This window comes from Rhinopithecus bieti, unplaced genomic scaffold (assembly GCF_001698545.2).
Source record: "Rhinopithecus bieti isolate Rb0 unplaced genomic scaffold, ASM169854v2 scaffold_48477, whole genome shotgun sequence".
In the NCBI taxonomy this organism is placed as follows: Eukaryota; Metazoa; Chordata; class Mammalia; order Primates; family Cercopithecidae; genus Rhinopithecus; species Rhinopithecus bieti.
The window spans coordinates 286,538-307,833 of record NW_016819110.1 but is presented as its reverse complement, the minus strand read 5'-3'; the positions used below and the strand labels follow the sequence as shown (position 1 = coordinate 307,833).

General features: G+C 48.0%; 1 protein-coding gene across 4 annotated transcripts in view; it reads right to left on the bottom strand.

Annotated features, from left to right (window-relative positions):
* Positions 1-14,142: 14,142 nt before the first annotated feature.
* ATP7B (ATPase copper transporting beta) overlaps positions 14,143-21,296 on the bottom strand; it is a 77,245-nt gene continuing 70,091 nt past the window's right edge. For all 4 annotated transcript variants that reach the window (XM_017858272.1, XM_017858273.1, XM_017858274.1 and 1 more), the window contains 5 exons: positions 20,469-20,611; positions 18,923-19,126; positions 18,719-18,836; positions 17,039-17,141; positions 14,143-16,473 (listed from right to left, as the gene is read on the bottom strand). In XM_017858272.1, coding sequence (XP_017713761.1) covers positions 16,200-16,473; positions 17,039-17,141; positions 18,719-18,836; positions 18,923-19,126; positions 20,469-20,611 — 842 coding nt within the window. In that variant the 3' untranslated portion in view covers positions 14,143-16,199. The remainder of the gene's footprint in view (positions 16,474-17,038; positions 17,142-18,718; positions 18,837-18,922; positions 19,127-20,468; positions 20,612-21,296) is intronic.

Genomic DNA, 21,296 nt, shown 5'->3' with positions numbered 1-21,296 from the left:
GACAGCTTTAGTCCTGCCCTCTCGACAAACTCCAGACCCACACGTATTTTTTAAAATTTACACATATTTTAAGTATGTATATAAATACAGAGAATAAGACAAAATCCCTGACCCACTACCCAGATTTAACTAGAGCTGACATTTTGGTATATTTGCTTCACAGTTTTAGAAATAACAACTTACAAATATAGCGAAGGCCCTGACACACCTCTCCCAGACCCCATTCTCCTCCCTTGCTCCCCATAGGAAACCACCGATCTAAACTTGGTGTATAGCCCCAGACCATGTTTGTACTTTGACCACAGAGGCTGGTGTCTAGAACAATACATAAAGCGATTTTTTTAAAATCTTCATGACTCTTTAGGTATGTCTGAAATTTTTTTCACTCAACACTGTTTTCCCCATATTGATACACAAAGATTCCGTTGGTTCATTCTGAACGCTGCAGAGTAAGTACTTTCTCTTACGACATACATCGCAAGTTGTCTGTCCACTTCCCTGAGCAGACCTCTCGGTTGTGTCCCGAGCAAATGGTACCAAGGTGACCTGCCTTTGTGGGTCTCCTGCTGTGCACCTACTTGAGCATGTCGCTCTCCTCATCTGCCAGCGTCCCCGTAACACTTCCTTGTGCTCGTTTGCTTTTCTGACTCCCCCGCTCAAATGCAAGCAGAGAAGGCATTCATTTCATCTCTATGCTGTTAGCGCATCATGCCTAGCTCATAGTGGATCAATACGAAGGAGAAAAAGAAGGAAAGAAGGAAAGGAGGGAGGAGGACTTTCTATCACCAGGCTGAGGAGTTAAGGACTAGGCAGTACATGGAATAATTTTGTGGAAGTCCAGGTATGACATGGTAGTGAGGAATCCAAGAGACATTTTAATAGCAATGTATATGCCTGCAACCAAAGAACATACTCTCAGCAAGCGTTTTACCTCTCAGCAGAAAAATGTGAGCTGCTGTCTGTATTTTGCACGGCTCCTGAAACAGGCATCTGATAAAAGCCAGTTACAGACTATTTGGTATCATTTTCCAGATGAAGGGAACTACATGGTCTCAAGCCAGCTAAGACTCAACAGGGAAAAGATAAGACTGACAGTAATTCAGCCAACGTCTATTTCCACTCCTGCTCTGTGCCAGGCAGCCCAGTTGAACCCTAAGGAGGGTCTGGGTAGGGCATGGCTTCTTACTCCCTTACAATCCACTCACCACATGAAGCAAATCATGTCACGCCCCTCCTTCAAACCCTCCAATGTCTTCCAGCAGCATTGCAATGAAGTGTCAACTTCTTGCTCTGCTGGTCTCCTTGAGATATGGGCCTGTCCTTCCTGCCTCCCTCCGTCCTACCCATGTGCACCAGTGCTGACCCTCCCAGCCGGGTCCCCTCAGGGCTTTCACACTCACATGGCAGCATCTTCCCATGGCAATCCTCCTCCCCACCTCTCATCACTGCCTCCTCTACCCTGCTGTCCTGCTACAGGGTCTTCATGGCACTTTCCACTGACAGAAATGACAGGATTTGCCTAGTATTGCTGTCTCTTTGTTCCACTAGAATGTAAACTCACGAAGGGCAGGAGCCTTGTCAAAATGGTTTCTTGGCTGTAGCTCCCTCACCTACAATTGCGACAGTCACCTAATGAGTATTTGTTGCAAGTGGACTACTGGTGGCCTTCAGATTCTCTGCTCCATGGTGCCTGAGGCCCAGCTGTGAACCTACAACACTGCTGTACCCCAATTATGGATTCCCCTTTGACTCAAACTCATTTCATTTTGTTTCTGATAACTGCAATTCACAGTTCTGTGACGTCTGGTGGGAGAGGAACCAGGGAGAGAGCTCGCTGGATCAGGAGGCACCCACTGAGTGCTGACCCTGGTCAATACGCAGACACTGATCCAAGAACTGAGAAGCGGCTGCACATCTCTCAGGCTGTCAAGTACCTGCAGTGACCATGAGCAGTAAGGTGTGTGGCAAGAGATGGGGCAAGCCTGGGTTTTCCTTCAAGACCTGGTGAAGAGCAGGCGTTCGGATATCTAGCAGGTTTGCCTCTCAATCCATAAACCTGGGTCTCTAGTGAATTGCTATTCCAGCTTCTAATTCCACTTGGCTGGAAATTACAGGTTGGTTGTCACTGGACTCCAGGAGGCTCCCAAAGTCTCACAGGAACCCAGGAGACTTAAATGATCCAAGGGCAGGAAAGAAGGCTGCTCATTCCAGCCCAGCAGCAGATGTGCTCCTCAGTCTTCAGTGTCTAAGCTCAGAGCAGTTCCTGCGAGTCTACTTCCAGGCAAGGGAATCTACCTGGGGGCTGTGCCTCTCTAAGGCACACCGGGTAGCCTCTGCCTCGGAGCTCTTGCTGTCAGAAGCCCACCTGAGCACACATCCAGGCAGCACCTGTCCTCTGCTCACCCAGACCACAGGGGAAGCTCTGGGCAACTCCTCTTGCAGGACATTACTGCAGCATAAGGGGATAATGGTCTGCTCTACCTTCAAGCCATCAGAACTTAAGGGGCTCAGGCATCTTTCTCTCACAGACATGTGCCTGCTGCTCTCCCCACTCTTCCACTCAGCTGGGGAGCAGAGGTCCAAAGCATTTTCTCAGAAACTCAAGTTGATGTAATCTTTCTCACATTTTTTTTCATCAGTGTTCCTCCCCACCCACTGTGCGCGCACGTGTGTGTGCGTGTGTGTGTGTTGGGGATATGTGTTGGTTCAGCCTGATCATGCATTCTCTCCACTCTTTCTTTATACATGTGGGTTGTGCTTTTTGAAACATAACCGTCAAGGCTTAATGTCTTTGTTTTCTTGTTCCTCCCTCACACCTCTCTGCAGGCAGCCCTGGCCTCTGACTAGGGAGTGTCACAGGGTGGAGACGGCATATCAGTTCATCCTTTACAGACCACCCAACCACAGGAGTTATCACTTGAAAAAAGGTTTCACAGATCCTTGGGAAATGCTGGGCACATGCCCTTTTCTTAATGACTCATGGGGCAGATAAACACATAACGGTCACCTCCAGGAACGAGCCTTGTTTATACACTAGTGATTCCCAAACGCGCTCTGCTTCAGAGGCTTCTTTAGAGAAGTCTTGGGTGGGTGCGGCCCAGGCTTAGGCTCCTGTTCCCAGGACTGCTGTATTTCTATATACAAAGCAGTTAACATTTTCACAATTTTAAAATTATTTTATTTATTTAGTTTTGGGGACAGGGTCTCATCCTGTCACCCTGGCTTGAGCACAGTGGTGTGATCACAACTCACTGCAGCCTAAACCTCCTAGGCGACAACAGTGACTCCTGTGGGACAGGGATCACACCTGCAGAAGAGCTTAGGTGGGTGGATTCACTTCCTGTTGCAGCTGTAACAAACTACTGCAAACTTCATGGCTTAAAACAATGCAAATTTGTCCTCTTACCTTCCCAGAGGTTGGAAGTTTGAAATGGGTCTTACGTGCTAAAATCAAGATGTGGGCAAGGCTGGGTCCTTCTGGAAGCTCTAGGGGAGGATCTATTCCTCGCCTCTTCCAGCTTCTGAGGCCACCACAGTCCTTGGCTTGTGGCCCTGCCGTCATCTCAATTAACATCCCTCCAACCTCTGCCTCTATCATTGCCTCTCCTCTCTGATCCTACCTCCCTCTTAGAAACACCCTTGTGATTATCTGGGGCCACCCACATGGTCCAGGATCCTCTTGCCATGTCAAGACCCTTAATCACATGTGCAGGGCTCCTTCTGCCTTTCACAGGCTCTGAGGATTCAGATGAGGATGTCTTGGGGGTCACTGTTCTGCCTGCTGCAGGGTGTGGTGCTGGAGGCATGGAGTGGGCTGTCTGAATCCTCCATCAGAGTCAGGTGATAGCAATGTAACCTCACGTGGAGCTGGCTGGATGATTCTTGGACAAGCCTCTGTTAGCAAATCCCGATGAGCCCCAGGCACACTGCTCTGCAGCCTGCCAATGCCAGCAGGGATGGGAGACTACACTTTTTGACAAACCAAGTCCAGTCCTAGACACTGAGATCTAGGCTGTAACTCAGTCCTCCCTGCCCCATCGCCTGTGATGGGACCTCTCCAGAGACAGAATGCAAATGGGCTGGTAAGGAGCTGCTCTGTGAGCTGACAGGCTTCACTGCCACCACCACAGCCACCTGGGGCGATGGAATGGGTGGCTCGTTAAGGCCAGGAAAAACAACAGTGTCAGTTGTGCCACACCCACACTGAGGTCGGGTGCCAGCCCACAGCCAAGCACCAGACCCTCAGGCAGCACATCTCACAGTGGAAAGTGCCGGCAGCCACCACTCAGATGCTTTGGGGCTGGGGCTGGGGACTTGAGAGCCACTGGTAAGACAAACAGCTCCAAAGTTGCCTGTTCAAAGAAGAAGAAGAGAGATAAAGAAGGGAGGAGAGAAGGAAGGGAAGGAAGAGAAGGAAGATGGAAGGAGAGAAGGGGGTGGAAGAAGAAACAGGAGAGGAGGGGACGGAAGGGAATGGGAGGGGAGGACAGGGGACAATCCCCAAGCCCAGTTAGCCCTCAGCCACCCCTGCAGAGATGAGCAGCTGTCCTCCAAAGCTAGGAGGCGCTCTGGTTTCATAGCAGGTGAACATCAAGAGAAAATCTCACCCACTGGCAGCAGTTTAGTCCTATTTTCCCCAGGTGGGTACCTACCTTTTGGCACCCCTCAAATGAAGCCCCTTTGGGGGCTCTATGAATTATCTCGAGTTAACAATAAGCATCAGGCACCCTCAGGGCTTGGGGCTGGGTAAAGAAGAGAAGGAACGACCTACTCCTGATCAGTTTTGAAAATCACCCCTTCCTCAACCTTTCAGCTACCCTCCCGCTTTGCAGCTGCTTCTCCCCGGTGCCCCGCCCTTTAGTCACTCCTGTCTGGGACTGGCCACCTGGTGGCCTTCTGGAGATTGGCGCCATACTCAGATGTCGTTTGGACTCTCCTCCCCCACTGTTTAAAACAAAACAACCAAAAAAACACCCCCTCAGGCCGGGCATAAGTGGCTCACACCTGTAATCCCAACTCTCTGCAAGGCCAAGGCGGGAGGATCACCTGAGCCCATGGGTTCCAGACAAGCCTGGGCAACATGGCCAGACCCCTTCTCTAAAACAAAACAAAACAAACAAAACCTCTTTTCCTCTTTCCCTCAGTCCCAGGAGAGGGGGTGCTGGGTCTGTTGAGGGTCTTCACAATAATGCCAGTGGGTTTGAGTCCAGGGATAGGGCCCCCATCTGCCCTGTTATTCTTCCTGGGACCCCACTTCTGCATTTTGGGGCTGCAGTTCAGAGAAGGGGCAGGGAGGGGATGGTGGTGTCTCCTGAGTTGGGGGAAGAGAAAGAAGAAAGCACTGCCTGGCTGTGCCTGCTTCCTTCCCTCCTGCCTGAATTCTGCCTGTTCCCAGACAGTGTGGCCCCACTCAGCCTCCTCATCCCCTTTCCTGCTCTCCCCAGCAGCCAGACTGCACTCCCCACTGCATACAACGATCACACACCACCTGGATCATAAGCCCTCTCCTCCCCTCCTGAGCAAATCCCTCCGGTGCTTGACCTTAGTCAGTTCTCACCCTCTCTGAGCAGCATTCCCAGAAGATCTCTTCTCTGTATCTGATATAAACTGTCTTGCAGGAAGAGAGATTCTGTGGTCCCTCCAGTATGTTTGGGAAATGTGGATTCTATGCTGCAGGACTTCTCAGAACTTTGATAGAACAACATCTGCCGGCAGGGGGCGAGCCAGTACACGTAAGGACCTCAGGCCCTTGACACCTCTTCCTCTGGGAAGCCTTCCTGACATTACTAGAGATTACTCCTTTCTAAATTTCTCTTGCACTTAGGAGGAGTGCACCACTGTTTAGCTCTTTCTTAGTCGCTCACTTGTTTTCCCAAAACTCCACTGCCTTTGTCTAGGCCCCCGCTAGCAAAGCAGCTTGAGGACAGGGGTCCTGTTTCATACCAGGCTAAGCACCTGGCAGGAACATCACATTTCATCGACTGACTTTTAAAACTGATTTAAACTAGTAGAAAATAGGGTCAGCTTTCTGGTAATTTCTCTACTTAATTGTCCTCTTACATCATCAGCAAAAGTACTGCCTGTGAACACTTTCCATAGAAACTGAAAGAAACGAGGAAGTGATTCTTAAAACAGACGCTACCAAAGGTGGAATTAACTTTTTCTTTCCTTGTACTGATCTAGATGGTTTATCAACAGCAATACACACACCCCTACACATCACACATGCACATACACACACACCCCTACACATAACACACAAATATAGCCACACAGAGCTATCCCAGACAGCCCCTCAGTTCCAGTAGTTACAGACATGCCTAGAGATGTGTACCAGAGCCTTCCTTGGTAACTCATGCCCCTTCCACACTTCCTCCCACAACTTGCCAAGGAGAGATGCTCTGCCCGTTCTGCCCTGACCACGTGGCTTTCCCCGAAACACCCCTTTCCCACCCAGGCCTCCACTTTCATATTCTTCCACGAAATCACACTTCAGTGCCAGCCCAGATGCCACCCTTCCTCCCCAAAGCTGAGACCAGACATGATTTTTTCTCCTCACCAAATCCCTCTCCTAAGACACAGGAGTTCCTTCTGTCATTAGCTGTGTGTAGCAGTCTGTTTATGTGTGCAGTGGTGTATGGTGTGGTGCATATGTGTATGTAAATGTGTGTGGGGTATGTCTGCGGTGCATGTGTGTCTATGTGTATATGGTATGTGTGGCCATATGTGTATGCTGAAGGGTGTGGTGGTGTGTAATGTGACTGCTGTGGTGTGTGGTACGTGTGTGGGAGTGCACGGTGGCGTGCTGTCTAATGAGTGAGTGTGTGGTATGTGCTGTGTGTGGCGTGTGTGTGAGGTGTGTGTGTGGTGTATGTGTCTATGCGTGTTGGTATGTGGTGTGGCGTTTGTGTGTTGTGTCTATGCGTGTGTGGTATGTGGTGTATGTGGCGTGTGTGTTGTGTCTATGCGTGTTGGTATGTGGTGTATGTGGCGTGTTTGTGTCTATGCGTGTTGGTATGTGGTGTGGCGTGTGTGTGGCGTGTCTATGCATGTGTGGTATGTGGTGTGTGTGGCGTGTGTTGTGTCCATGCATGTGTAGTATGTGGTGTGGGTGGTGTACATGTATGTGTCTTGTCTTCCCTGCACTGGTTGCTTGAGGCAGGCTCTGTGCCTACCCTGAATCTTCCCAGGCTCAGTGTGGGCACAGGACTCCCCTGGGGACCTGGAGATGGGAGCCTCTCCTGCAGTGACCTCCTTGCTGTGGCTTTTCTCTTCCTCACTCACAGTGGACGAAGCCACCTCCAGCTCCACACTCCTGCTCTGGTGACTTCCCAGTCACGGGAGAGGCCAAGCTAACCCGGGTCCCTCCAGGAGATCCGTTTCATAGGCAGTGGACACAACTCACTAGTCCTCCCCACTGCTGAGGTGAGGGCGTAGTCGGAGCAAAGCCATGGATGACACAGGGGAAAACCCTGGAGAATTACAGCAGGCTGAATGTTTAGGCTTAGAAGGGAAGAGCCCGTGAGAGGCAAAAAGGTTAAGGCCCTTCATGGTTGGGGCTTGTGTGTGTGTGTGTGTGTGTGTGTGTGTGTGTGTGCGCGCGCGCGCGGTGGGTGGGGACAGGGGCGTGCTGGGAGCAGAAGGGACAGGATTATCCTCTGAATGCTCTAAGGTGGGACAGGGAGCAAGGATAATTGACAGTGAGAGCACAAGTAACATTAAAACATTACTAGATCATTCTATGATGCATTTATAATTCTAAGCATCATGTTGCACATCATAGATATATACAATTTTATCTATCAATTTAAAAAATAAAATAATAAAGCAAACATATATGAAACACTGTTATTCAGAAAAACAAAGATTAACCAGAAATGGGTGGAGCTTTAAGGGGAAAACAAAGCCCCCAGCCTGAAGCGTCTAGTGCTTCATACTTTACAGGAAATCCCAATAAACCCAAATAAGTGTACCCTACGTCACAAATGGGCAATATCAGCTTCTTTGAGGTCCCAGAAGTAACAAGTGTTAACATTTTTAGCTGGATCTAAACTTATGTAGATTTTGGCATTAATTCCGAACACTAAATAGGAAGGAGAAAATGGAAGTTTATACAACACCCATATTCCTCCAAAATAAATAAATAAATAGACGATCCCCTTACTGCTTCCCACCCCACCCCAGGAACTATTAATAGCAGGTTATTCTGTGATTAAATTCATACGATGCCACGGCCCACTCATTGCTGTGATGGAAGTACCATACCACTGTGCTGGGTTTATATTTAGCCCCCAAAGCTGGGTCATCGGAAACAGCAGAGCAAGACTGTTCTATTTTAATAAAAAATTAGTACATTATTTAGGAATTCATATCTAAAGGTGATGTAATTCTGTCCTGGAGAAAACGGAAAGATATTTTAAAAGGTTGCTGAAAATAATCGAATTACTGAATATAAGGCAAGTGGGCTGAATGAGACAAGGTCCTGTCTTCTAAACCCAAACTGAAATGCCACATTAAAACTCATCACTTTCCTCATCTCCACACTCTTGTTCACTAGCACCCTTTACACTCACGTCCTCAATCCCCACTGTGTACCGGCATCACTCAGGCAGTCAATAAATATTTTCCAGGAGCCTGCATCCCATTCTAGGGCCATCCCAGATACTCCCTGAGAGCTTTTACTTCTCCGGTCCCTCCTTGGGGATGCCACATCAGTGCCATTCTAACGATAACTGCCTTTTATGAGTGTCCGCCGTGTGCCATGCACTGTGCTAGGCATTTTATATACATAATTCCACTTAACCTTCACAAGCCACTGAGGCAGCAGTGAACTCATTTTATACTGATTCAGAAGCTCAGAATGGTGAATGACTTTCTTAAGGGGTACAGTCAGGTTTTGAACTCAGGTCTGCCCAACTCCAAGGCCAGTGTGTTAACCTCCCCTACATTCTGTGGTCTTCCATTGGACTCAGGGCACACTGAGGTGGAGTACACATGCAAAGACCACCAAGAAACAAGAGAACTGGGGATCTGGCCTGGTGTCCAGTAACTGGACAAATGCAGCTCTTTTTAAAGGCAAACTTTTGTTATCAGTCCACTAAGTCTCAGCAGCAGACCCCAAAATAGGAACTTCTTCTGCCCCAACATAGAAAGATGGCTTTTACCTGCTCTGGGAACAAAGGCTGAGGTGGGGTTTTTTGTTTTGTTTTTTTTAATTTGTTTGTTTTCTATAATACAGACATCATCACCCTTAACAGCAACGATGACAACAGCTGCTAGCATTTTTTGAGCACTCCGGATGTGCCAGGCACTATTCTAAGTGCTTTACTCAGATGACCTTAGCATACCCTCACGGCAGTGCTGTAGACAGGAACTATTATTATCTCCATTCATGTAGATGAGAAGGCTGAGGCCCCGATTGCACTTAATTGCGAAGAGGTAGGATGATCTGAGGGAGACTGCACGACACATTCACTACCTGTTGAGATCACGTGTGACCACTGCGTACCTTGCACTTGTGTGCAGGTTTCCTGTAGACTGCCCCTTCCATTCTCCTAGCTCAGGGCAGTAACGAGGGCAGTTCTTATCAAACAGATGAGAAAATAGAGGTCTGGAGCAGGTAAAGTGGCCACCCAGGGCTTTGGTGAGGATCTGTTTTCTAAGCTACCAGGGTACCAGCTTTGTAATCAACTGCTGAAGACAGATTTCTGTACAGGGGTTTGAGGTGGAGTCCTGTAGACCCAAACACAGAAGGTAGAACAGGCAGCTTTGGAGCCATCAAAAGTACTGTGAGCCCTTTAAAAACCCTTTCTTTTAAAAAAATGTTCAAGCCTTAAAAAAAACTTATCCAGGCCGGGTGTGGTGGCTCATGCCTGTAATCCCAGCACTTTGGGAGGCCAAGATGAGCAGATCACGAGGTCAGAAGATCGAAACCATCCTGACTAACATGGTTAAACTCTGTTTCTACTAAAAATACAAAAATTAGCTGGGTATGGTGGCGGGCACCTGTAGTCCCAGCTACTCAGGAGGCTGAGGCAGGAGAATCGCTTGAACCCAGGAGGCGGAGGTTGCAGTGAGCTGAGATCACGCCACTGTACTCCTGCCTGGGGATGGAGTGAGACTCCATCTAAAAAAAAAAAAAAAATTATATAAACTTGCAAGAATATTTAACATGAAGCTCAGATGCACATGATGACAAAAAGAAATACGGTGACTATCGAGTCATCCCAACATGTACTCTGCACTAAATGTATGTCTGAGGTGCTAAAACCCTGGGCTCTAAGTACAGGTGTGGCATATATTATAGCATGGAGGTATCCAGTGACAGGGCTAACCTCCAGCCTCTCGCTCTTCCCCTTCTCCCATGTTTTCCTTCTGATACTTGCATTTCTAGATGCATAAAAAATGATTAATTTGGCTCCAGCTGCAGACTAGGAGGTTGTTTTGGTCAGACAGATACCGGGTGGCTCTTGAGATAAGCCACACTGTCCTGCCAAAGGATACCTTTCTTGTCCATGTAAGGCGACCAAGGGACGCTGAGGAAGCACATTCTCCTCCTAAGGAAAGCACCAGCATTCACCTTTGGGAGGAAGAGGGAGCTTTCCAGAGGGAGCATAACAGATTACAGGCTTTAGTGCCAGTGCCAAATGGATTTGAACACCCCTTCTGTGTCCTGGACAGTCAGCTGTACAACCTGAGGCTTGGTTCCCTGTCTGTGGAAATGGGACAGTTATGCAAATAGCTCTCAGTGCCACTGTGAGGAGGGCCAGACAGGCAAGATGAGTGACAGAACCTGCCCAGGCAACCAGCACTCAGCAGCCTGGAGGTATTTGAGCATTGTCTGTCCCGACCTGACCGGAACCTGGATCTGCTCTCAACAGGCCTCTCTGAGGCCACTGCAGCACCTCTGTCTCAGATGGCTGCCACTTGGTCAGGTGCTGGTCAACAAGGAGCAGGAAGGCTTTGCTCCCTCCATGTCCCGATGTGGTCCATCCACAAACGACATCCCTCCATGAAGTCATGTTCATGGGCTTTCCTTTTGGGGCTGGGAAGGGAGTATTTGCCTTCCCCCCCCCCCAACTTCCTATATTTCTATATGCTTAATTTTTTGCTATAAGAAGTTACTATGTTTCAATTGAGAAGAGTTAATAGCCATCTCCATTTCAAAGGGCAAAAATGTTAAATTTCCATTAATTCTTTTCATTTTAGCCCTTGGATGGTTTTAAATCTCTCTTTATTCATCTTCCTGAACAAAGGATATCCTGGAATTTCACAGCACTATTTAGCATTCTCATATTCTATCCTGTAATTTCAACCCCTGTCATTGTCTTCAAACAAAGAAAAACAGCAAAGTAGACATCTCCCTCTGGAATGAAAGCCTGGACAATAGTGTTTACGTGCCTGCCCAAGGTGAGTTTGAAAATAAAGAAAATATAGCAGTTTGATTCCTCCTAGCTCCATAGTACTTTCCAATACCAAATCAGCTTCCTCACACATCAAGGTAATCTGCAAAGGGAAACTGACAGTCAGCATAAGTGGCTGCTTAAGGCATTTCTTTGCACATACATTCCTTGTTGTTTTTAAAACAAAGATGCAATTAAGAAAAATGTATGCAAATAAAATTGTCTAACTCAATTGTATACACATTAGGAAATTTACCTACTAAAACACTATCATAATTTTTAAGAGCAAAAAAAAAAAAATCCTGCAATTCAATAATCTCTTTCTAATTAAACTATTTGATTGGCTGATTTTTGTCTATGCTGGATTTATAAAAAATAAAAGTCACCTTTATTAATCTTGATTGCTTGGTAATCTAGCAGAATAATTTGAGAATCTATTTTCTAACATGTCAATTTCCAGATGTCATTTTGGGGAAAAAAAAAAAAAAGAATTACTGCATTTGTTTATTAAAAGGTAATCCCATCACAATTCTTCACTAAGGTCTTAAAGACTAAAAGTTATTTGGAATGCTGTGATTTATTCTGCCTGAGGAATATATCAGGAAAATGTGATCAAGTTTTAGAAAGTATCCAAAGGATTATAAATGATTCTACTATAAAGACACATGCACACTATGCTTATTGCAGCACTGTTCACAATAGCAAAGGCTTGGAACCAACCCAAATGCCCATCAATGATAGACTGGATAAAGAAAATGTGGCACATGTACACCATGGAATACTATGCAGCCATAAAAAAGGATGAGTTCATCTCAAAAAAAAAAAAAAAAAAAGGATGAGTTCATGTCCTTTGCAGGGAGGGAACATGTATGAAGCTGGAAATCATCATTCTCAGCAAACTAACACAAGAACAGAAACACCGCATATTCTCACTCATAAGTGGGAGCTGAACAATGAGAACACATGGACACAGGGAGGGGAACATCACACACTGGGGCCTGTTGAGGGGTGCGGGATTAGGGGAGGGATAGCATTAGGAGAAATACCTAATGTAGATGATAGGTTGATGGGTGCAGCAAACCACCATGGCACATGTATACCTATGCAACAAACCTCCACACTCTGCACATGTACCTAGAACGTAAAGTATAACAACAACAACAAAAAAAAAAAAAAAAAAAAAAAAAAAAAAAAAAAAAAAAAGACAAAAAAGAAAGAAAGTATCTATCTTCTAAAGAAAGGGGATCCCTTCCTAAGGTGGTATCACCCTCACTTTTCACAATGGGACATGCATACAACATGAAATTTCTGTACCCAGGCATCCAGAAAAACAAAAAAAAAAAAAAAAAAAAAGGATGAGTTCATGTCCTTTGCAGGGAGGGAACATGTATGAAGCTGGAAATCATCATTCTCAGCAAACTAACACAAGAACAGAAACACCGCATATTCTCACTCATAAGTGGGAGCTGAACAATGAGAACACATGGACACAGGGAGGGGAACATCACACACTGGGGCCTGTTGAGGGGTGCGGGATTAGGGGAGGGATAGCATTAGGAGAAATACCTAATGTAGATGATAGGTTGATGGGTGCAGCAAACCACCATGGCACATGTATACCTATGCAACAAACCTCCACACTCTGCACATGTACCTAGAACGTAAAGTATAACAACAACAACAAAAAAAAAAAAAAAAAAGACAAAAAAGAAAGAAAGTATCTATCTTCTAAAGAAAGGGGATCCCTTCCTAAGGTGGTATCACCCTCACTTTTCACAATGGGACATGCATACAACATGAAATTTCTGTACCCAGGCATCCAGAAAAACAGTCAAGCAGGCATGGCATGAAGTCCTTCAGGGTGTGCTAGAGGGCAGGGCCGGCCATCTAGCTATGCAGTCACATTGAGCCACGAGATAATCACCTCAATGATTTGACAGAGAAGTGTAGGTACCAAGATGTGGATATGGGAGGGAACCTTGAAATGTGATAAAGGACTATGCCACCAGCATGTCTCTGGAACCTATGATCGGGCAAGGTTCTAAAGTAGACAGTCTGTGTCAATGGAGACTTCACAATGTCTATTTCCCTTTGAAGGAAGGTGAGCGCCGCCATGTCCCAGTTTGCCTGGATGGTCCCGGTTTAGGCCAATTGTCCTGGCATAACTATTCACAGTGTCTCCTTCCACTCTTCAAAGTGTCCTGGTGTGGGTGAAGATTACACTGTCAACTCCCTTCAGGTGTGGCTCACTTACACCTCCCGGCCACCCCAAGATGCCCACAGAGCTTTCCCAGCACAGCCCACTAGTCAAGAGTTTTCTGCTCCTCCTCCTGACCCACTCCCCTCAAGGCCAAGGAACCCCAAATATATCCCTCCTGATTAAGACGTGTCTGAGAACAGCCTTTTGCAGACACTCACCCTAGAATAGAGGGGTGCAAACAATGCGGTAATTTAAGCCTGTATCCAACCCAGGAGGGCAGGGACTTTGACAGTAGCTGCCTTTCAGCGTTCTCCCCACACGCCACTGAGGCAGGCCTGCATTAGAGAAAGGGACTTACACCAGTGCTGGGGATGGCAGATCAAGGGGACTCTGCCCACCCTCATGTCCCCTGCTGTTAAAATCCCATCCTCCTCTGCCACCTAAAAAGACATCAAGCCAAGTCAGTGCCTCACAGAAGCCCTCGTGAAGACAGGACAGCACTGGCCTCTGACCACGCATCTCACTCACAGGCAGATTTTGAGAGGAATGACAAGAACTTTATTCTAATAATGCATGAAATGTTTTTGAAGTAGAAATGGTTATCTGACAAAAAAATTCCTTACACTTTGACCATCTAAAAGGTTATTTTCTATAAAATTATATAAATATTTCCATGTCCATATAGGAACACAATGTTTATGGTCCTAAAAGTTTTAAAAATGAACAGAATTAGATTCTTTAGATAATGATCAGCCTAGTCAGAAAACAACATTCCCCAAGCAAGCATAAAGAGAGGATACAGTTACTGACGGATAGCGGAAATGTGCTGCGGGCTGGAGTTGGGGGGCTGAAAACAATGAAAACACAATCACCGGGGCGCTTGGATTTTATAAAATCCTGCAAAAACTATATGTAAAAAGTGAAACTAACCATTCAAGGTGAAGGTCAGATGACCTCCCGAATGAATTGCATTCTGAGTTGAAACAATGAATAGATCACCTGGTAGATTTGTTCTTCCAGGAGGCAAGGACCTTTTCCTTGTTTATTCTTATCAGGAAAACTTCTGTTCAAGGTAGAAGGACAATTAGAGTGAAGCCTTCACAGCTGACAGACACGGCTTGTCCACTGGCTATGTCATCCTGGGCAAAGCCCTCAGCCTCTTGGAGCCTGTTTCCTTGCCTGTAAAATGCGGACAGTAATAGCTACCTTGTTGGTTGGTTGGGAAGATTAGAGGTAATCTATCGAAAGTGCTGCTAAAACTGCCCCTGGCAAGTAATAGACACTGAAAAAAGTCACTAAAACTATTTTGTGTGGAAGCAAAGGGTTTCACCCAGAATTTAATCCAACTCTACTAGTTTGCTCCCAAGGGGTTCTATCAATCACAACCAACTTCAGAGTCTAAAACTGGACCCCTTCTGCTGCTCTGAGAGCCACTGCCAGGTAAACAGATGCTCCCTTCGGGATGCTGTGGCCACTCCTTTCCTGAAGCCCCTGGGTGCATGCAGAAGGCAGGCTCAAGGAGGCTGTGCTTTCCTCCTATTTGGGGAGTACCTACTCTCCAAGCCACACAAGGCCAGGTGCTAGTGACATGAATTCTCTATTGAACCCCACGAGGTGACAGTCACACAGAAGACTGAAAACGAAGCTCCTGCGGCCATGCAGGGAGGCTCCTGCACACACACGTCTCCCATGGGACAAACGTTTTGAGCACCACAGGCTGGGCAGGGATATGGAAGGACGTCCTGAATTGTGAGAACCTAGACCCCACAGGAAGCCAAGTCTGGACTCTCAGGTCAGGCTCTGAGACCCTCACTCCAGCTGGTCAGCAACAACACTCTACTGAGAAGCCACCACTCCATGGAGAAGGGGACTTTAAACAAAAAAAGAACTCTCCTCGGCCTGAAGAATGGTGTGGCAAGCTCCCTGGCTGGGGATGTGCGAGCCAGGAAGCAGGTTCAAGCTGAAATGCACACTCCAGAGCACTGGAGAAGCGCCTGAGAGCAGCAGCAAGGACCACAAGGACATTGGTCTCGCCCTCCTAGGTGAAGGGCAGGGTTCCAAGGGGTCCCCACGGACAAGCACACAGGAGAGAAAAGGAACAGACTGTGCAGGAAGAAAGCAACAGGCACACCTGAGGTAAACTGCGGTCTCAGAAACATGATGCACACAGACAGGCGTCATCAGAAAGAGCCTGATAGTGAGGTCTGCAGTTCTCTGGAAAGGCCCAGTGAGGTTTTTTGGTCCTGATGAAACTGTTCTCCATTTCACAGCAGTCATCCTAAATACTCCAAGCAGAGGTTTGTGAGGAGGGTGACTCGTCTCTCACCTTCTACAATACAGCCAAGGACTAGAGTCCAAGACAAAGCCCATGCTGATGGTTCAGTGAGGCCAAGAGGCAGGCCAGGCCGTCCTCTCTAGGGCAAGGCCAGTTGCACTCAGACAAGGCCATGTGCTGCAGGGCAGGATGACTGGATATATCCAGGGAGTGGAAGTCCCCAAAGCTGGAGGCTAGCTCAGCCCATCCTGCTGTTGGCTGTCCTGCTCAGCTTGTGGCAAGTGGAGGCAAGTCCCTGCCCTGGCCCGCCTGCCTGGTGCCATCAGATGTACTGCTCCTCATCCCTGTCATTCAGGAGCAGAGACCACTTGTCCCCACCATCGTCCGCTGCAGTGCTGTGCCGAGATGGCTTGTCAGATGTCAGGGAGGACAGCGACACCTGGCTGACATAGCTGACCTGGTCCCATGGTGTGGCCCTGGGGGAGTCCCGCCGCCTGTCATCCATGCCGATGTGCACACTGACCTGGGATGCTGTCAGGGGCTTCATGTGGCCATGTGCCTGTGCCTCATACCTCTCCAGGTCAGGCTTCTTATAGCTGGAAAGCAGGAATGCAACAGCATCTGAGCCATTCTAGAAACAAAGCTCTTTTTTTTTCTTAGCCTGGTGAAGGCCTCTCATCCATCTTTTAATAACATTTGGTATCAAAACCTCAAGAGTTCCCAAGGAAAAGGATATTAAACTCCCTATGGTTCCAGGAAAGCTCACCTGATTTAGAAACTTCCTAAGCAAATGCCTTGCACATTGTAGGCTGCCACTAACTTTTGTTAAATGAATGCACTCATAAATAAGTGAACATCTTTTTTAAAGAAAAAAATGATAGATAATACACAGGGATCCATGTCTGCTTGATGTTCACATTAACAGCCCTTGAGCAGCAAAGTAAGGGCAGCCCAGCATGTGGATGGGCAGCAGTGAATTGCCTGCTCACAGTGCTGATAAGTTACACGCATGCACACCAGGCTCTACGTGGGCTGCCACTGCAGCGTTTGTCCCTGGTGAATGACTGGGGAATGAGAGGCAAGTTCCACTATTCCCTGAGCATGCAGAATGACAGGGCCTCCTGGGAGCCTCCAACAGATGCTCCACCTGAGGGGACTCACCACTTGAGCTGCAGGGATGACAGCACCACAGACACAGAGGAGGCGGCCATGGCCGCTGAGCCCATCCAGGGCTGCAGCACAATGCCGATGGGCATGAAGACACCTGGGGAAGAAAGAACTCGCACTCGCACCTGGGCCTGGGGAGAGGAGCCAGGAGAGGGCCTCAGGCACCAGGCTGGCCCCACCCTCAGTGGCCCCGGTGAGGTCTCCACCTGACGTGCTCGGAAGCCCCTGCCAATGGATCTTGTTCACAGGCCCCCCAAAGTGAGGCTTCCTAGAAAGCTGGGTGTGGGGTGCTGTCGAGTGAGCCTGGCTCTCTTCCACTTGCCCTGACATTCCCAGAACCACCCACAGGTGGCATCCCATTTCAGGGTGAGCTCCAGGGCAGCGACGAACCACAGGGAGTGGGAGGAGCGGGAGGAGAAAAGTGGCAGGAGGTGAGGGAGCCAGCTGCCCATCCTGCAGCCACAGTACCACAGAAGACAAACATGGCTGATGGCCACAGCCCTTGTCTAGCAGATGATCTCACCTCCAGGGCTTCATGTCATCTTTAAAAAAGGACTGAGAGCCCGGTCCCAAGACAGGGTCAGGAGACAGGTATGGTCTACCTTGTGTGGCAGAGGCACACACACTGGGGGAATTAAGCTCCTGAGCTGGCTCTGGGGACAGGAAGTAAACCTGCCTAACTCACTGGGCTCAGGAGGCCAACGCCCTGTTACACAAGTCACCACTAACCACTCAGACACAAGGGAGACTGAGGCAGGAACGCTGTGATTACAAACTTGATCTCTTTCCTCAGCCCATGGAGGAGCACTGCCTTGCAAAAGGGTCTGGAACTTTTCACTGCCATGTTCCCAGGGGCAGGGAGCAGGGGGCAGGGGAGAGGCGTTTCTTGGGGAGGGGAATGAGGGGAATTACAAAGCAGAAAATCTATTTCTTTTCTTTTCTTTTTTCTGAGACAGGGTTTTACTCTTGCCCAGGCTAGAGTATAGTGGTACAATCACAGGTCACTGCCACCTCCAACTCCTGGGCTCAATAAATCCTCCTGCCCCAGCCTCTATACTCCCAGATGGAACTAAGGTGTATGCTACCATGCCCAGCTAATTTTAAAATTTTTGTAGAGATGAAGTCTCACTATGTTGCCCAGGTGAGTCTTGAACCCCTGAGCTCAAATGACCCTCCTGCCTCAGCCTCCCAAAGTGTTGGGATTACAGGCATGAGCTACCATGCCTGGCCAAAAAACCATTTCTTTCCATGATCATTTGTGTAACTCAGAGTGAAACTTGGGCAGGACTAAAGTTCAGGATAAGGTTCTGAAACACCAATAATTGTGCCTAACATGTAGCAGATGCCCCATAATTCTTACTAATGATTATTTCTCAGACTATATGTCTTAACAAATGGCTCTGAAACTAAGGCCACAGTAAAATAGGGCTCAGAAAATATAGCCAAGCATCTCTACTAGCTTTTGAGAAAGGAACAGAGTGAATGAAGTTTTAAGGTCCTCTTCACAGTTTCTCATTTACCTTTAAAGACACATAAAGCAGGGGACATAAAAAAACCCAGCCTTTCTAAAGCATCTCTAGCCAGCCAGTGAGCCACTCACTAACCTCAGCAGAAACCTGGGAGACAGAAGCCTTTCTGGGCGCAGCTGGAGCACAGTGGGTAAAAGCTGCCTACCTGCCGCGATGGGTATCCCAACCAGGTTATAAATCAGTGCCAAGACCAGGTTGATGCGTATCCTCCGGACAATCCTCTTGGAAAGGTGAATGCTAGCCACCACATCCAGCAAATCATTCTGATGGAGAGGAGCACACAGTGAGGAAGGCGTCTGCCCACCACCCTCCCAGCACCCACCCACATCCTGGCTGCAGCCGCGCTCACTCTGATGAGGACGACGTCGGCTGCCTCGATGGCCACATCCGTGCCGGTGCCAATGGCGACACCCATGTCTGCCTGAGCCAAGGCTGGGGAGTCATTGATCCCATCCCCCACCATGGCGACTCTCTTCCCTTCATTCTGGAGCTCCTGGACCTTGGCCACCTTGTGCGAAGGCAGCACCTCTGCAAAGACTTTGTTGATGCCAACCTAAGACAAAAGAAAGGCAACGCCTGGTGTTGGCAAAAGGTATCAGATAGCAGCAGAAGCCTCAAATTACCCTTGTCCCCTCTGCCCTCAGCCTCTGGGTCCAGTCAGTGATGTTGGTCAGACACACCCTGCAGGTTTGCTGTCACAGGGCCAGTTCATCCCTGGCTCCCGCCCCAACACCCTGTACCGGTTTAGGCCCTGTCCTTTTCTGGATGTGCAAACAACCCCCTTGCTGGTCTCCCCGTCCACAGCTCAGTACCCCAACTTTCTTCTCCATGTGCTGCCCCCATGGTCTTTCCAAAGCATCTGTACGGCCATGTCCCTACTCTCCTGTCTCATGTCCTCCAGCAGACCCCATGCACCTCCCAGAGGAGGGCAGCTCAACTCTCAGGTCTGCTTCTGAGGTCCCCAGAGTCTCAGGGTCTGGCAGCTGGTGCCACACTTGACCACACCATTCAGCTCCCCGCGGTGTCTCCAAATCGCCGTGCTATTCTGTGCCCCTGGGAAATGCTCCTGCTGCCTGCTCTGTCCTGGGAAGGTGCAGTTTCCCTTTCCTAGCCCCTCTCCTGCTTCTCAGATATACATCGTCACTGGTCCACCTTCTTGCAAGACTGTGAGCTGAGCCCCCTTCATTCCTCACAGAGCCTGGCCCCGCACCTGCCTGTCACATTCGTGGTGCTTCGTAAGTGCCTGCTGAATGATGAACAAGTGTTAACCAGAAAAGGGGGGAAGGACACTAAACAGGTCCCTCATTAGCAAGGAGGACCATGGAAAACAGGGGTACTGCTGCTTCCCTCAAGGAACACAATTAAGCTTTCAGAAGCCTAGAGCTCTGCACACATTTGGAGGTGCATAATTTCTAGGAATCCAAACTGGAGCCACTGCTGTGTGAGGAGTCATCCAGTGGTACTGTCCTCACAGGCCAAACTCAGCCTCAGGGGCTGCTGGAGAACTGCCCAGGACTGAGTCACTTATCTGAGTACCCGAGTGAGAAGAGCTGAGCTGGCAAAATCTTCCTTTAACGTAAAGGTTAGAAAATGTCTATCTTAGCCCTTAAGCCACATATTTTTTTTCCATTGCAAAGACTGGGAAAAGGTTAGAGAACAATGGAACTCCTTTTTCGAGGATGCATGCACCCAAACCCCAGGAAGAGATCTTGGCACAGCACCACAGTGCTCATGTGTGACATTACGTGGCCACAGAATGAAGCACGTGGAGAGAAAAGCATCCAGAGAGGGAGAAAGAGCAGGAGTACAGTTCAGTACTGGGCCAACTGGTGCTTACTTTTGTCTCTAACTGCTTTCATGAGCTTTACGCAGTTTGCAATATTAAAGGGCTGTACCTGGGTGGCAATGGCTCTGGCTGTCTTCCGGTTGTCCCCAGTGATCAGAACCACGTCCACACCCATGCTTTGCAGCGTGTGCACAGCCAGTGCGGCCTCCTGCTTGACAGCGTCTGCGATAGCAATCATCCCACAGAGCACACCTGGAGTGAACCAGCCGGCATCAGCAGCTACACAGGATGGGCACCCCGCACCAAGACACCACACTTTCAATGTTCTCATCATATAATGTTACGTGCAAAAAACAAAATGCCAAATTATGTAACACAATGGGGTTTTTTTTTGCTTTTTAAAAAGTACATGCATTTACAGACATACAGAAAAGTCTGGAAGCAATATAATTAAAATCTTCACAGTGGCTCCCCGAGGAATAGGATTATAGTGATTTCATTTTCTCCTTTATAGCTGAATTTTCCAAACTTTCTGCAAGGAGCATGTATGACGCTTTGCAAAGTGCCTGGCTTGTAATAAGAATTCAATACATGTTAGCTACTAAAATTCAAGAAATATAACAGATATCACTTAAAGTGATAAATGTCCAAACTAGAAAATCAATCCTTCTTTGTCTTTTCCTACAGAAAACATTTTGGCAGAATTTCTCTTTGAGTGAATCTTTAGCTATAGAAGCAGGAGGGTTTTTAGGGCTGAGGTGTGAATGAGAACACAGTGAGGGATGACATACGAGATGGCATGACTCCTTTACTTGTGCCAATTCTGGTTTGATAGCTGAGGGGAGGGTGGATTTACAAAGACTTACAAAAAGGGGAAAAAAAGAGAGAATGTGAGAGGAAGACATATTTGGCTGGAGCATTCAAAAGGTATCATAAA